The sequence below is a fragment of the Saccopteryx bilineata genome, chromosome 3 (genome assembly GCF_036850765.1).
Source record: "Saccopteryx bilineata isolate mSacBil1 chromosome 3, mSacBil1_pri_phased_curated, whole genome shotgun sequence".
Taxonomy (NCBI): Eukaryota; Metazoa; Chordata; class Mammalia; order Chiroptera; family Emballonuridae; genus Saccopteryx; species Saccopteryx bilineata.
The window spans coordinates 305,885,562-305,902,903 of NC_089492.1; the positions used below are offsets into that span (position 1 = coordinate 305,885,562).

The 17,342-nt window shown below is 43.8% G+C and overlaps 1 protein-coding gene across 2 annotated transcripts in view; it reads right to left on the reverse strand.

Annotated features, from left to right (window-relative positions):
- Positions 1–7,983: 7,983 nt before the first annotated feature.
- Positions 7,984–17,342, reverse strand: part of LOC136332025 (zinc finger protein 615-like) — a 76,005-nt gene continuing 66,646 nt past the window's right edge. For both annotated transcript variants that reach the window (XM_066271246.1, XM_066271245.1), the window contains one exon: positions 7,984–15,090. In XM_066271246.1, the coding sequence (XP_066127343.1) occupies positions 12,773–15,090 (2,318 nt within the window). In that variant the 3' untranslated portion in view covers positions 7,984–12,772. The remainder of the gene's footprint in view (positions 15,091–17,342) is intronic.

Consider the following 17,342-nt stretch of genomic DNA (forward strand, 5'->3'; position numbering starts at 1 on the left):
TCTGAGGCTTGATTGGATTGTACCACCCCACATCAAAAAGGGTGGGAAAGGCTTAATCCCAAAACCAAGCCCCCGGCTACAAGGATTCTCAACACACATTAATATCACCTGGGCGACAGCCTCCTCGTGGGCAGCGTAATCTTTAACAAAGTGAGCATAATACATTTTATCTGCCCAACAATGGGGAAGGCATCAGAAATCCCTTATGTGCGGGCTTCCTTTTACTTTTGCTCCAGTCCTTCATTTCTGTGCCGCTTGTTCTATACACAGGCCGTTTTTGGCCAAAGAAACCTCATCTAAAACCTCCACTCTTAATCTTTCCTTCTCTGTGGACTCCCAAATCTGTCTCCCTCCTGCCTGACCCCCGGGGACACCCCTCTCTCGGGACCACTCTCTGGTCCCTCTGCAAATCTCTTTCACTAGGGTCTCTTCCCTCCAAGAGTCCCCTCTTCTCCTTCACAGGATCCTGTTTCTCATTCACTTGCAAATACCAGTCTCTCTTTCTCCTCCCCTGCTAGCCAGGGGCCCATCCCTTCTCCACTGTGTTTTTAAACCCTCCTCCCTCCTTACAGAAGGGCGGCTCTGTCTCTTTTTCTTCTTTAACCCATTTGCCCCTCCCCACTGGCTTCGGATACAGCTATGCCCTTCTCCCCCCATCCTCTCCCTTCTCTTCAGAGCTCTAAATCTTTTTTACTCCTCTGACCACGTAGTGCCACCACCAGCACTTTAATCTCCTCCTCCTCCTGCAGATTCTGACTCTCCTTCTTTCCATCCAGCTGTTCACGCTGTCCATCCGTCTGCTTTCTCTCCCCCCCCACTATGCTGATAACTTCCTGCCATCTCAAAAAACTTAAAAAGGCAGAATTGTCTTTTAAGCTGTGTAAGTAATTTGTCTCTTTGTTTGTCAGAAAATATCTCTAGTATAATTTTAATTGAAACAAGTAAAGCGCACTCATTTAAATTCCTTAATTCATAATTTGTATGTAAAGTCTTTGTTTAATGTGTAACTGTGTCTGCTTCTAAGGCCTTAAACCAATAATTACCTGCCTCTTAAACCAGGCTTACTCACCTCAATGGACTCTCCCTGCAATACCCCCCATCCTTCCTGTTCAAAAACCTTCAGGGACTTATCACCTCGTACAAGACTTACGCCTAATCAGTGAGGTGATAGTTCCCCTCCATCCAGTAGTCCCTAATCTCTACAGGTTACTGTCACACGTTCCCTCAAACACCACTCACTTAATGGTCCTAGACCTCAAGAATGCTTTCTTTACCATTCCTCTACAGGGGTCCCCAAATTTTTTACACAGGGGGCCAGTTCACTGTCCCTCAGATCACTGGAGGGCCAGACTATAAAAAAAAAAAAACTATGAACAAATCCCTATGCACTCTGCACATATCTTATTTTAAAGTAAAAAAAAAAGGGGGGGAACAAATACAATATTTAAAATAAAGAACAAGTAAATTTTTTTTAATTTTTTAAAAATTTTATTTATTCATTTTAGAAAGGAGAGAGAGAGGGAGAGAGAGAGGAGAGAGATAGAGAGAGAAGGGGGGAGGAGCAGGAAGCATCAACTCCCATATGTGCCTTGACCAGGCAAGCCCAGGGTTTCAAACTGGCGACCTCAGCATTTCCAGGTCGACACTTTATCCACTGTGCCACCACAGGTCAGGCAGAAAAAGTAAATTTAAATCAACAAACTGATCAGTATTTCAATGGGAACTATGGGCCTGCTTTTGGCTAATGAGATGGTCAATGTGCTCCTCTCACTGACCACCAATGAAAGAGGTACCCCTTCCGGAAGTGCGGCGGGGGCCGGATAAATGGCCTCAGGGGGCTGCATGCTGCCCATGGGCCAGAGTTTGGGGACCCCTGCTCTACACCCTGACTCTTTTTTTAATTTTTATTTTATTTATTAATTTTAGAGAGGAGAGAGAGACAGAGAGAGAGAGAGAGAGAGAGACGGGGGAGGAGCTGGAAGCATCAACTCCCATATGTGCCTTGACCAGGCAAGCCCAGGGTTTCGAACCGGTGACCTCAGCATTTCCAGGTCGACACTTTATCCACTGCGCCACCACAGGTCAGGCTACACCCTGACTCTTACTTTCTGTTTGCATTCACTTGGACTGACCTGGACACTAATGCAGCCCAGCAACTTATGTGGACTGTCTTACCCAAGGGGTTCAGAAACAGCCCACACCTGTTTGGGCAAGCAGTAGCTCAGGATTTAGCAGCATGCAGTCTCAAAACTCCTCCCTGCCTGCCTCAAGGAGACATACTGCCACCCTTCTTAACTTCCTTGCTGTTAAGGGATATCATATCTTCTCTGCTAAGGCTCCACTTCACTTCCAGTCCATAGTCTATCTAGGCATTGCCTTAACCCTCACCACCTGAGGTCTCACCCTAGATCAGGGTTCCTCAAACTTTTTACACAGGGGGCCAGTTCACTGTCCCTCAGACCGTTGGAGGGCCGCCACATATAGTGCTCCTCTCACTGACCACCAATGAAAGAGGTGCCCCTTCTGGAAGTGCGGCAGGGGCCAAATAAATGGCCTCAGGGGGTTGCATGCGGCCTGTGGGCCTAGATCGAACTCAGACCCTCCGCAGTCTCCAACCACCTACCACCGCAAATCAAATCCTTTTTTTCCTTGGTCTAATAGGCTTCTTTAAACACTGTATTCCCAATTTTGCTCTCTTAGTCAAGCCCCTTAGTGAGATCTTCTGAGCATGGCTTTTAAGGTCCATAATCGCCAAAAGAGTAACAGAAAAGGCAAATAAGGCCCAGAAGAGGTCAGGAAATACCAGTTTTGGCATACACTCTTAAAGGCTCCAGCACCCTAAAGGGCTGCATAGAATTCCATCAGGGTTTTGTTTCAAGAATAAAAAGAAAGGTCATTGAACTGAAGCCTGCCAGGCTTCCTGGCCCCACCAAGGGACACATCTCTGCTGTGGAAAGAGGGACATGAGAAGGTAAGCTGCCCCCTTGCTCCATGGAGGGAAAGTTCAGTCTCCTCTAGCCCTGCTTCAGCTACCTGTGACCTGACATTGCCCAGCATGCTGGGAATTGCCACTGAAGGCCCAAGGACATCATTCATGAGCCTAAGGTATTTCTTTCAAATAGCAGATAAACTGATCTCATTTCTTGTTAACACAAGGGCCATCTACTATTGCCTTGCCTGAATATTTGAGTTTTATTTATCCCTCGAAGATCTCTAGCTTAAACTCTAGCTGCAAAGTGTAGAAATGTAAGCACCCTTTCCCTAAGAACTTTCAGGATTTACAGGTTACTCAGAAAACTGTTCAAAGACTGTCCAAGAGGCACTTCCAGCAGTACAACACCCAAGGACTGACTTTCACATGGACAGGTCCACACACCATGATCCTGACAACTCCCACTGCTGCTAAAGTAGAGAAACAGCATAACACCTATATGTGTCTCCCTACTAATTGGAGAGAAACCTGTACCCTACTCTTTCTCACCCCAAATATCAACCTAATCCCACCCCATGAACCTCTTCCAGTTCCTAGTACACTACCCGTCAATCTAAAGACCAAACGAGCTATACAGGTAATTCCTCTCCTTATCGTTTTAAAAATTTGTATAAAAATAGGTCTAGGGGCAGGGGGAATGGCCACTTCCCTGTATTATTCCCACACTCTCTCTCTCTCTGAAGCCCAGTGAATCCATAAACATGGAATAGGAGGTTTCACACAAACTAGGTGTCTTGACTATTGCCTTTCATTTGTCCACTCACTCTCCTATTTATTTTTCTAACTTTTGGACCCTGCCTCTTATGTTTGTTCACTAGTTTTTTTACAGAACTGCATGCAGATCTTCGCCAATCAAAAAATTGGAAAAATCTACCTAACCCTACATACCAACCCTGAAACCTGCTCTTGTGAAACAGAAAAATCTGGAACCCTATAAATACATCCCTACTCAGCCCTGGCTGGTTGGCTTAGTGGTAGAGCATCAGCCTGGCGTGCAGTAGTCCCAGGTTCGATTCCCGGCCAGGGCACACAGGAGAAGTGCCCATTCTACTTCTCCACCCCTCCCCCTCAACTTCCTCTCTGTCTCTCTCTTCCCCTCCTGCAGCCAAGGCTCCATTGGAGCAAAGTTGGCCTGGTGCTGAGGATGGCTCTATGGCCTCTGCCTCAGGAGCTAGAATGGCCCTGGTTGCAACAGAGCAATGCCCCAGATGGGCAGAGCATCACCCCCTGGTAGGCATGCCGGGTGGATCCTGGTCGGGCACATGTGGGAGTCTGTCTGAGTGCCTCCCCGTTTCCAACCTCAGAAAAATATTGAAAAAAATACACCCCTACTCCGAACAATGGTGGAAAAACCTCTTGTTCTCCATGCTAGCACTAATTATAGGACCAATCCTAATTTTGTGCCTAATATTAACGCTTGCCCCTTTCCTTATCAAGTTCCTGCAGGCTCGAATGAGAGAAATCTCCAGGATTACCTACAATCAAATGCTTTTACAACCCCTACTCTGACTACCCAGGGGTGGGTTCACAAAGGAGGCCCCCAATAGGGATAATAGCAGGAAGTAGCTCCAGAAGATGGCTGGTCCGAGACAAACCTCCTTCCTGAACCCCATACCCTTTCCTTCCCCCACCTCTTTTCCTTTTTATCATAACACAGAGTTGAGAAATAATAGATATATGAATTTACCAGAAATTCCAACTGCCCTTTGGTTGTTCTGCCTGACCTCACCTTTACTTACTGAATAATCGCCCCTGAGGCAGAAAAGTTCCAAGAAGCTGGTCAACTGCCCTAAGGAGGAAAGTTCCAGGAAGCCAAAACCGTAAATCCACAGAAGGGAACATACCAGAACTTCTGACTCAGTATCTCCTCAGGCTCTCCCAAGCCCTATAAAATTCACCTCTTAGTCTGTACTGGTGCTCTTCTCCCAGGAGAAGTGCCAGCAGGGTTTCTCTCTTCCTTTCAATAAAGCCTGTTACGCTGGTCTTTTCGGACTCCCATGGATTCCAACAGAGTCTTTATTCAAAGTGGGTGACCACGCAGAGACCTAAGTCAAATCATGTGGTCACTAACACAGTTTGTTTGTTTTTTACAGAGACAGAGAGTAAGAGAGAGGGATAGATAGGGACAGACAGGAATGGAGAGAGATGAGAAGCCTCAATCATCAGTTTTTCGTTGCGACACCTTAGTTGTTCATTGATTGCTTTCTCATATGTGCCTTGACTGCGGGGCTACATCAGACCAAGTAACCCCTTGCTTGAACCAGCGACCTTGGGTCCAAGCTGGTGAGCTTGAGCATGGGGTCTTGAACCTGGGTCCTTCCGCATCTCAGTCCGATGCTCTATCCACTGTGCCACCACCTGGTCAGGCACAAACCCTGTTTAAAGTTAGGTTTTAAAGACAAAATCACATCCTGATTGGGGTATGGGGAAGAGGGGGAGCATGAGGAAGTCTGTGGTTAAAAAAAAAAAGTAGTATAAGTTTCTACTGTGGTTTTGGTTACAAGAATCTGTAGCAGAAACAGCAACTACTCTGAGACCAGATGGAGTATACCGAAGGACCGAGGGATCACCACCTCACCATCCCATATTCAAGATTCATATGAAGGGCCTTGACCCCCAGTCCTTATGGTTAGTTCTTGACACATGGAAAATAGAAGTAGGGACTAGAATGAGGAAGTTAGAAAACATAGAAGAGAATAAGGAACTTAGGAAGGGGAACTTTTTTGGAGCCAACAAAAGGGAAAGGGAAGTAGTTATTTTTGAGATATTTACCTGGTCTACTGATTAGTCAGAATTGCTAATTCTACCCCTATTGTGTGCTCTGTTCAGCACCTACTATGTTCAGTACTTTCATCAGTGATGCCCCTGGGTCTTTTGTCTCAGGGCACCGAACTGTGTCCTTGTTCTAAGTTTCTATTCAAGGCCCCTACAAGAACCTACATATGTGCTCAATTTCCTTAATACTATTAAGCAACCAAACAGAAATAAATTCATGTTAAAACTAAAGATACAAATATATCCTCTAGTTAAACAGTGCTGAGACAATTCCACTTTTTCCTATTTGATAAGGAACTATGACTAATTAAGGTTTTACTTTGGAGCATACCTACCTGAAAGGCATTTATCAAATCTCTCAAAACTTTGTTTTGTGCTTCTCTACTTATTTTGAAATTAAGTTATAGGCCCTACCCTGCCCAGACAGCTAAGTTAGTTCGAGCGACGTCTGGAAGCACGGAGGTTGCCAGTTCCATCCTGTCAGGGCATACACAAGGATAGGTGTTTTTGTTGCCTGCTCTCTCTCTCCCTTTTCCTCTCTCTAAAATCAATAAATGAATAAAGAAGTTAAAGGTTCCAGTTTGTTCACTCTGTGGATAGAGTTTTGGCTGGGTTTGCAGAAGTACCAGGTTGATTGTGGTTGGAACATACATGAGAAAACGACATTCTGCTTCTCTCCCCTTTCCTCTCCTCCTCCTTCCTCTCTTTCATTTTTTTTGGGAAAAAAAATGTTTTATTTACATATTTTAGAGGAGGGAGAGAGAGAACTGGGAAGAGCAGGAAGCATCAACTCCCATATGTGCCTTGACTGGGCAAGCCTTAGGTTTTGAATAAGCGACCTCAGCGTTCCAGATTGATATTTTACCCACTGGGCCACCACAGGTCAGGCTTTCTCTTCCCTTCCCTTCTCACAGGCAGTGGCTTGATTGGTCCAAGTGTCACCCTCGGGTGCTGAGGATAGCTTGGTTGATTAGAACATTGACCCCAGACTGGAGTTGCCAGGTGGATCCCGGTTGAGGTGCCTGTGAGAGTCTATCTCCCTTTCTATCACTTAAAAAAAATAAAAATAAAGCTTTTAAGTCCTGGCCAGTTGGGTCAGTGGTAGAGCATTGGCTGCACATATGGAAGTCCTGTGTTCAATTCCCGGTCAATGCACACAGGAGAAGAACCTACCTGCTTCTCCACCCCTTCCTCTCTCGATTCTTTCTTCTCTCTCCTGTAGCATGGCTAGCTTAGAACAAGTTGGCCCCAGGCACTGATGGCCCCATGGCCTCTGCCTCAAGAGCTAATATATGGCTCTGGTTGCAAGAAAGCAAGGGCCCCAGATGGGCAGAACATCACCCCCTAGTGGGCTTGCCAGGTGGATTCCAGTTGGGTGCATGCAGGAGTCTATCTCTGCCACCCCTCCTTCCACTAAAAAATAATTTCTTGCCCTGACTAGCTGGCTCAGTGGTAGTGTGTTGGCCAGCATGTGGAAGTGTTGAGTTCGATTTCCAGCCAGGGCACACAGAAGCACCCTGTTGTGGACCATTAATGGCAAAAAGCCATTATAGATTCGAGGCTTGGCAGGGGGCTAAATTCTACCCCCTCCATCTCCATATTTGGCTTTGATGCTAAGTGTTTGCACCCTCTCCACTTCCTTCCTTGGGTTGCAGGAAGCAATATACATACCCTTCCTCTGACTCTGTTTGTTTCAGATGTTTGTAAATTTCACTAATGTATCCTGTTTTTGCCTTGGGAGAGTTCCTGTCTTAGCCTTTGATGTGCAACTTTGTATCAGGGTCCTTGATTTGCATAGGTCCATATAATAAAGCGAACTGGGGCTGTGAGGCACTCAGATACTGCCAGGCAGTTGAAGAGTCCTCCCGGTCCCATTGGTTTTGTTCTGACAAAGTGTGTTTCCTCAATTCCGCACCGTTATTAGGAGCTGCGCTGGTCCGCGGCAGCACCCATCTGCTTCGCCACCTTTCCCCCTCTCCTTCCTATCTCTCTCTTCCCCTCCCACAGCCGGGGCTCCATTGCAGCAAAGTTGGCCCGGGCACTGATAGCTCCATGGCTTTCCCCTCAGGAGCTAGAATGGCTCTGGTTGCAACGAAACAACACACAGAACACACAGAGCATTGCTCCCTGGTGGGCATGTCATATGCGGGAGTCTGTCTCTCTGCCTCCCAGCTTCTCACTTCAGAAAAATACAAATGTATTTCTTAAAGGTTTTATTTATTGATTTTAGAGAAGAGACACAGAAAGTGGAGTAAAGGGGAGGATTTCAAATTTTCAACTTGTAGTTGCTGCTTCTCATATGTGCTTTGACCAGGCAAGCCCAGACATTCAAACCCACAACCTCAGCATTCTAGGTCCATGCTTTACCCACTGTGCCACAAGGTCAGGCTAAAGAGATTGATTTCATGCAACACTCAATGCCACTTATAAAGGTAAATACATCCAAGTATGTTGTTGATATTTCTAAAATGAACATAGTAAATTTCAAGTACTTCAAGTATTCCAAAATAACAAACTTGAAATTAAGGAAATGAAGTTACCTATATAATGAAACGGGTACAGAACACTGTGGTACACATTAAGTTTAATTCACTATGACCGTAACTGCCACTATTATAATTTCAATTACAAGGCAAACAGAAACATGGTTGATCCTGGGGCATTTGGGATCTTGCTCTGCAACATATATCATCAATTTGGCTCAAATAAACACACAATTTTTTTTTTTTTTTTTTTAACAGAGGCAGAGATAGGGACAGACAGACAGGAATGGAGAGAGATGAGAAGCATCAATCATCAGTTTCTCGTTGCGCGTTGTGACTTCTTAGTTGTTCATTGATTGCTTTATCACATGTGCCTTGACCGCGGGCCTTCAGCAGACTGAGTAACCCCCTGCTGGAGCCAGCTACCTTGGGTCTAAGTTGGTGAGCTTTTTGCTCAAGCCAGATGAGCCCGCGCTCAAGCTGGCGACCTCGGGATCTCGAACCTGGGTCCTTCTGCATCCCAGTCCGACACTCTATCCACTGCGCCACCACCTGGTCAGGCAACACACAAAAATTTTTAAGAAAAGACAGAACTATGGCTGAAGGTGTCCTGTCTCCATTCTTTTTTTTTTTTTTTACAGGGACAGAGAGAGAATCGGAGAGAGGGATAGACAGGGACAGACAAGACAGGAACGGAGAGAGATGAGAAGCATCAATCATTAGGTTTTTTTTGTTGCACGTTGCAACACCTTAGTTGTTCATTGATTGCTTTCTCATATGTGCCTTGACCGCGGGCCTTCAGCAGACCAAGTAACCCCTTGCTCGAGCCAGCGACCTTGGGCTCAAGCTGATGAGCTTTGCTCAAACCAGATGAGCCCACATTCAAGCTGGTGACCTCGGGGTCTTGAACCTGGGTCTTCCGCATTCCAGTCCGTCGTCGCTCTATCCACTGCGCCACCGCCTGGTCAGGCCTGTCTCCATTCTTTATGAGGTGTATTATCTATTTAGATCTGTGACAGAATGCTTTTTCATTCAAAACTTCAAGTTATCTGAGGTTTTGCTAAAGACCACCAAATTGGATGTGTTCATGAATTATTTCTGCATGGCAAGTGGTGAGGAACAAAAAGTAATAGAAACTTCACCATATTCAGTCTCAGATGAAAGTATTTCACCAGTTGTAATCTGACATATCTTGAGGTCTTTCTTTTGACCCTTGATTTCCATAATTAGAAACATCAATTCATGTTCTCTGACGATCACATACGACAGGATCTATATATTCCACTGCATGGTTTCCTAGTCTGTCACATTCATAGGATTTCACTCACTATACACATTTCAGAGACACAATTTCCTAAAATATTATCAAGGCTGACTGTATCGGAATGTTTTGTAAATTCTTTCTCTATAAAATGAGGTAACTGCCAGACTAGGCAGTGGTGCAGTGGATAGAGTGTCGGACTAGGACGCAGAGGACCCAGGTTCAAAACTCCAAGGTTGCCAGCCTGAGCGCGGGCTCGGTGGCTTGATCATGAAATCATAGACATGACCCCAAGGTCACTGGCTTGAGCCCAAAGGTCGCTGGCTTAATGCCCAAGGTCACTCACTGTGCTGTAGCCTCCCTCCCCCCAGGTCAAGGCACATATAAGAAAACAAATAATGAACTAAGGTGCTGCAGTAAAACACTGATGCTTCTCATCTCTCTCCCTTCCAGTCTGCCTGTCTCTGTTTGTCCCTCTCTCTTTCTGTCAAAAAAAAAAAAAAAAAAAAAGTGAGGTAACTGATCAGAACAGAACCACATCCATTGCTCTAAGTTATTTCTTTTTTATTCTCTCTTTATGCATTGCATTGGTTTTTTTTTCTTCTTTTTTTGTTCATTTTAGAGAGGAGAGAGAAAGGGAGAGAGACAGAGAGGGAGAGAGAGAAGGTGGGGAGGAGCTGGAAGCGTCAACTCCCATATGTGCCTTGACCAGGCAAGCCTAGGGTTTCGAACCGGCGACCTCAGCATTTCCAGGTTGACGCTTTATCCACTGCGCCACCACAGGTCAGGCTATGCATTGCATTGTTATTATTCACTGCACACTATTAGATTGAGACCATACAACTGGTAACATGTTGCCACAAAGCAATTTCCTGTGAATTTTCTTATGTTAAACAAAAATATACAGGTGGGCAAAAGCTTTATCAGAATCAATGCACTTATAGGGCCTCTTTGAGGAATGTGTTTTCTTTGAGGAACGTTGAATTTTGACTTCGGAGTGAAGGCTTTCCCACAGTCACTACATTTATAGAAATTTTCTCCCATATAAATTCTCTAATGAATAATAAGACAACTTTTACTCAATGACAATTTACCACCTGAGTATGTGCAAAGGTCTTTTCTGACCAATCACTGACATTCCATTAAGCATAATATGTGTGTGTGTGTGTGTGTGTGTGTATTTTAGCAAGAGAGAGAGAGAAAGACAAGAAGGGAGAGAAATGAGAAGCATCAACTTGTCATGGTATTTCAGTTGCTCATTCATTGCTTTCTCATATATGTCTTGACCAGAGGGCTCAGCAGAGGTAGTGACCACTTACTCAAGGCAGCAACCTTGGGTATAAGCCAGTGACTTTGAAGTCATGTCTATGACCCCACACTCAAGCCAGAACAATAGCCTCAAGCTGGTGAGACTGTGGTCTTTGGTTCAAACTACGACACAACCATGGGGTTATGTCTATTATCCCACACTCAAGCCAGCATCAATTTGCCCAAGCTAGTGAGCTCGTATTTAAGTAGGATGAGCTGGTGCTCAAGCCTGTGACCTCTAGTTTTCAAACCTGGGTCTTCCTGGCCCTAGTCTCATGTTCCATTCACTGCTCCACTGCCTGGTCAAACAAAATCTTAAAAAACAAAAATCTTCAGGCTCTGGCAGGTTGGCTCAGTGGCAGAGCATCGGCCCAGCATGTGGAAGTCCCAGATTCGATTCTTAGCCAGGGCACACAGGGTAAGCACCCATCTGTTTCTCCACCCCTTTCCCTCTCCTTCCTATCTCTCTCTTCTCCTCCCACAGCCAAGGCTCTATTGGAGCAAAGTTGGCCCAGGCGCTGAGGATGGCTCCATGGCCTCTGCCTCAGGTGCTAGAATGGCTCCGGCTACAATGGAGCAATACCCTAAATGGGCAGAGCACTGCCCCCTGGTGGGCATGCCAGGTGGATCCTGGGCATGTCAGGTGCATGCAGGAGTCTCTCTCTGCCTCCACGTTTCTCACTTCAGAAAAATACAAACCAACAAACAAAAAAGAAACAAAAAGTATCACCATAATCATTGCATTTGTTTAGTTTCACTGTATGAGTTTGCATATATATACCTATAATAATCTACATGGGGAAACCTTTCCCACTTTCACTGCATATTCAGTTTTACTAAGGTGTTGTGAATCAGGTTCAGTCCTGAGTGAGAAAAGTGGGAGATGATAAAACAAACACAGAGAAACAAAGAATGGGATCTGGAAGTCCTTGCAGGCTGATGACTTGCCAAAAGGCCCAGAGACCCACAAACAACTCTATTTTATGATGCAGAGAATAAAGCGTCTTGAAGCCTGGGTTTTCCCGGGAACTTTAGCAAGAAAGCGGAACCTCAGCAAGAAAATCTCCAACACAAAGTTATGCATAACATCTTAACTAGCAGTTCCTCTAACAAAGGGTAAGAAAAAGAAAATATAGATTGCCTTTAGCAACTCAATCAAGCAAGGAATGCGGGGGAGGGCTGTGAGGACTTTGTCAGCTTACAGCCTGTCTCCCACAGTTCCCCTTTTATATTTTTTAAATTTTTTTTACAGAGACAGAGTGAGAGTCAGAGAGAGGGACAGACAGACAGGAACGGAGAGAGATGAGAAGCATCAATCATTAGTTTTTCATTGCGACACCTCAGTTGTTCATTGATTGCTTTCTCATACGTGCCTTGACTATAGGCCTTCAGCAGACCGAGTAACCCCTTGCTCAAGCCAGCAACCTTGGGTCCAAGCTGGTGAGCTTTTGCTCAAACCAGATAAGCCCTCGCTCAAGCTGGCAACCTCAGGGTCTCGAACCTGGGTCTTCTGCATCCCAGTCTGACACTCTATCCACTGTGCCACCCCCCGGTCAGGCCCCTTTTTTATTTTTTAACTTCAATTTGCGTGCTGTGATTTACATTTGTTTGATTTCCCGGATTCCAATTTGGAGGCAGACTGGAAAAAGACAAAATAAACACAGGATTAATATAGCCAATGCTAACAGATACCAGAATGAATGTTTCAAATACATTAAAGGGATTAAAGCCTTTTAAATCATCAAGTAAATATTTTCTAACACAGTAAAATCAATGATAGAGTCTTTGCTGTTCTGAATGTCCTTAATATGTGGATGCAATTTCACCCAAGTCCATGCTGACATTGTTACTGTTCCATACTCTTTGCAGATGCAACTTAACCGTATTCCAGTCCCATTGAGAACTGTTATGAGGAACAGGAGTCACACATACCCAGGAAAAGTCCATATAGTACTAGACCTGCTGTTGCACTTTCACACTCTGTAGCTGGTTTCCACATCCTAGGACTACTCTTTCCAATGCATTAAGTTTTGTCAGCTTACAGCCTGTCCTCCACACTAAAGAATGAGCTTGCTGATGTACAGTGAGATTACTCTTCCTGGAAAACCCTTTCCCACATACACTACATACATATGGCTTCTCTCCAGTATGAGTCCTTTGATGTATAGTTAGTTGGCTCTTCACTCGGAAGCCTTTTCCACATTCACTGCATACATACGGCTTCTCTCCCGTATGAGTCCTTTGATGTACAGTCAGGTTGTTCTTCACTCGGAAGCCTTTTCCACATTCACTGCATACATACGGCTTCTCTCCTGTATGAATCCTTTGATGTACAGTTAGTTTGCTCTTCACTCGAAAGCATTTCCCACATTCATTGCATATACATGGTTTCTCTGAAGAATGAGTTCGCTGATGTATATTGAGAGTACTCTTCATGCTGAAGCTTTTTCCACATTCACCACACACATGGGGCTTCTCTCCTGTATGAGTCCTTTGATGTACATTCAGATTGCACTTCACTGGAAAGCCTTTTCCACATTCACTGCATACATATGGCTTTTCTCTTGTATGAATCCTTCGATGTACAATCAGATAGCCCTTCACTGGAAAGCCTTTTCCACACTCACTGCATACATACAGCTTCTCTCTTGTATGAATCCTTCGATGTACAATCAGATAGCTCTTTACTCGGAAGCCTTTCCCACACTCACTGCATATGTATGGTTTCTCTCCCGTGTGAGTACGTTGATGTACAATCAGGCTACTCCTCACAGTAAAGCCTTTGCCACATTCATTACATATACACGGTTTCTCTGAAGAATGAGTTCGCTGATGTTTAGTGAGAGTTCCCTTCTTGCTGAAGCCTTTTCCACATACACTACATACATACGGCTTTTCTCCTGTATGAGTCCGTTGATGCACAAGCAGCTTATTCTTTAATGGAAAACCTTTTCCACATTCAGTGCACACATAGGGCTTCTCTCCCATATGAGTCCTTTGATGTACAGTCAGATAACTCTTCACTTGAAAGCCTTTTCCACATTCATTACATACATACGGCTTCTCTCCCGTATGAGACCTTTGATGTACAGTCAGTTTACATTTCAATGGGAAGCCTTTTCCACACTCACTGCATACATACGGCTTCTCTCCCGTATGAGACCTTTGATGTACAGTCAGTTTACATTTCAATGGGAAGCCTTTTCCACATTCACTGCATACGTATGGCTTCTCTCCTGTATGAGTTCGTTGATGTACGAGCAGCTTGTTCTTTGCTGGGAAGCCCTTTTTACATTCACTGCAAACATAGGGTTTCTCTCCTGTATGAGTTTTCTGATGTATAAGGAAACTGGACTTTGTAGAAAAGGTCTTCCCACATAGACTGCATCCATGGGGTTTCTCTCCTGTATGAGTTCGATGATGAGCAATAAGATAACTCTTCCTGATGAAGCCTTTCCCACATTCACTGCATATATAAGGTTTCTCTCCCGTATGAGTTCTCTGATGTATCTTGAGAGTAGATTTTGAAGAGAAGTTCTTACCACATAGACTGCATCCATGGGGTTTCTCTCCTGTATGAATTTGCAGATGACAAATAAACTGACATCTATATATGAAAGCTTTGCCACATTTAATACATGTGTAAAATTTCTTTCCCACATGAGTTTTCTGATGTATATTCAACTGTGATTTATTGTAGAAGGTTTTATCACATTTACTGCATTCATACTGATTCAGTCCTTTATGAATCCTCTGATGTTTAGTAAGCCTGGATTTTCTGGAGAAGGCTTTCCTACACTGACTGCATCCATAAGGTTTCTCTCCAATATGAACTCTCTGATGATCAGTGAACTGAGCAATCTTGATGAAGGCTTTCCCACATTCAGTGCCTATGTGAGCTTTCTCAATATTTTGAGTACTCTGTTGCTGAATGACCTGGGACTTATTTTTGACGGATTTGGTACTGGGATGCCATGTAATTTCATTGTAAAATTGTTCGTGGTTATCATGCAGAATGAATGTCCCACATCCATTCAAGTGAACAGAATTCTTTAATTTAAAAGTTCTAGTTTGGTTTTCACAACTTAATTTTGATTTTAAAGGTTTTTTGAATATCTCCAACATATCACAGTGTTGCCTCAATAGTGAATGCCTTTCACTCTGATTAACAATATTTGCAAATATATCAAGTTTACAGTGTTCTTCTCCACTCTTTGCAATGCTTGGATCTTGAAAGTGACTTTGCAGAGGCTCATTAACTTTCCTGAGTTCTAGGAAAGAAGAACAGTGAATCATTTTGTAATCTTTCATAATCTTAGTTTTAAATAAAACTCTTTACCAAATGTCCCTATGTAAAGTAGCCATTTATTAATAACCTCTTGTATTGTACAAATAAATATATTTGGATTCGACCAAAGTTCTACACACTAAACCTGTATAACCCTTGTAGTTTCCTATGTGATAAAAGTATATTTTGTTTTAAGGAAAAAACCCTTTGTTTCTTTTTCTTCTTCCTTTTTTGAGGTTATAGAGAAGAGATTATGAGGCAGATTCCCACATGTGCCCCAACCAGGATCTATCTGGCAACCATATCTGAGGTCGATGCTAAGTACCAAGCTATTTTTAGCACCTGAAGCAAACACACTCAGACCAAGCAAGCCATCCTCAGTGCCTGGGGCCATGCTAGAACCAATCAAGCCACTGACTGTGGGAGAAAAAAAGAAAGAGAAGGGGAGAGAAACAAATGCTTCCTCTGTGTGCTCTGACCAGGAACCAAATATGGGATGTGCATATACTGGGCCCACTCTCTATACATTGAGCCACCCAGGCTGGGGCCAAATAATACCCTTTCAGTAATTGCTGAGTTTATGCTAGTGAACGGGCTTATCACAGGATTACTACATTGTCTCAGAATGGAGTTAGGCAAAGGAAATGCCCTCATGTGGCTCTTCTCTTGCTTGGAAAATGTGGCCACCCCATTTGTTTGCTAGTTCTCCAACAGCAATGGGATAAAAAAAAAAAAAAATCGCACAGGCAATCAACTACCAGCAGCTGCATGGATTCCAAGGTTAAACATGGCATCAACTTGTGTTCAACCAGAATACAGAGTATTCTAATCCAACAAGAACAAATGGGATATCATGACACAGAATATCTGGACTCTGGACTTTATATTAGACTTAATGAAGACAAGGTAGCCTATTTTCCATGGTGAAAGAGATAAAGATGAGATACCGGAAACCTATGGACAACCTTCCATTTCAACCCTAAACAAATCTTAACACAAACCCCCCTCAAAATGCCCCAGGTGAAGTAAATATTTAGTGACAATGGTATGTATTTCAGACTAAAAAAATATATTTGGTCTTTTTCCAGTGTTGACACTGTTTGTAAAACCCTCATAATTTCAGAATTGAGAGGAGTATCTTTTATTCTATATAATAGAACTCTTTCACAAAAGGCTTAGTTTATGCTTATGAGGTGACTTAGCACAGGGTTCGAACATGGACTCAGGATGCAGTTAGTTACCAGAAGGACCAATGAGTGGACAGTTTACTTTCAGCCCCACCAACTGTCCTCTAGGAAAGAAGGGATAACATAGAGTTTGAAGCTCTATAAAAATGATTATTCATATCTGATCAGCTTCTGAGTTTGTGAACACACCCATGTGCCTGGTATATGGTTCCCAAAATAATTTTTTTGTGTGACAGAGAAAGAGACAGATAGGGATAGAAAGGCAGGAAGGGAGAAAGATGAGAAGTATTAATTCTTCATTACAGCTCCTTAGTTGTTCATTGATTGCTTTCTCTTATGTGCCTTGACCGGGGGGCTGCAGCAGAACAAGTGCCCTCCTGCTCAAGCCAGAGACCTTGGGCTTCAAGCTAGTGATCCTTGTGCTCAAGCCAGCAAACATGGGTTCATGTCCATGATCCCACGCTCAAGCTAACGACCTCGCACTTAAGATGCTGAGCCTGCACTCAAGCTGGACGAGCCTCCGCTCAAGCCGGAAGAGCCTCCGCTCAAGCCGGCATTGTTGGGGTTTCGAATCTGGGTCCTCCACGTTCCAGTCCATGTTCTATCTACTGAGCCACCGCCTGGTCAGGCAGGTTCCAAAACTAATTATGGTGATGGTTGCACAACTAAATAAATACACTAAAAACAAATTAACTATTCATTTAATTGGTAAATTGATGTTATGTGAATTAAATCTGATTAAAACAATCAAATATATGACGTAAAATCAGAAGCCTTAGGAAAACAAATGCAGCGATAACATCTAACAATGAAGACAATCTGATTTAGACAAACTCGGAAGGATGGCACGTGAAGCACACACACGTTAGGACCTCGTTTACACTCGAACTCGTGTAGCATGTTAACAGGAACTTTCCTTGTTAATCAAATGAAACAACACAGAGTTTTATAAGAGAGCGAAAAAGAAAAAGAAAAATTTTAAAAAAGAAGGGAGCTCAGTATAGAGGGAACATCTCAAGTGATGCCATGATAGATAGAATTTAAAATG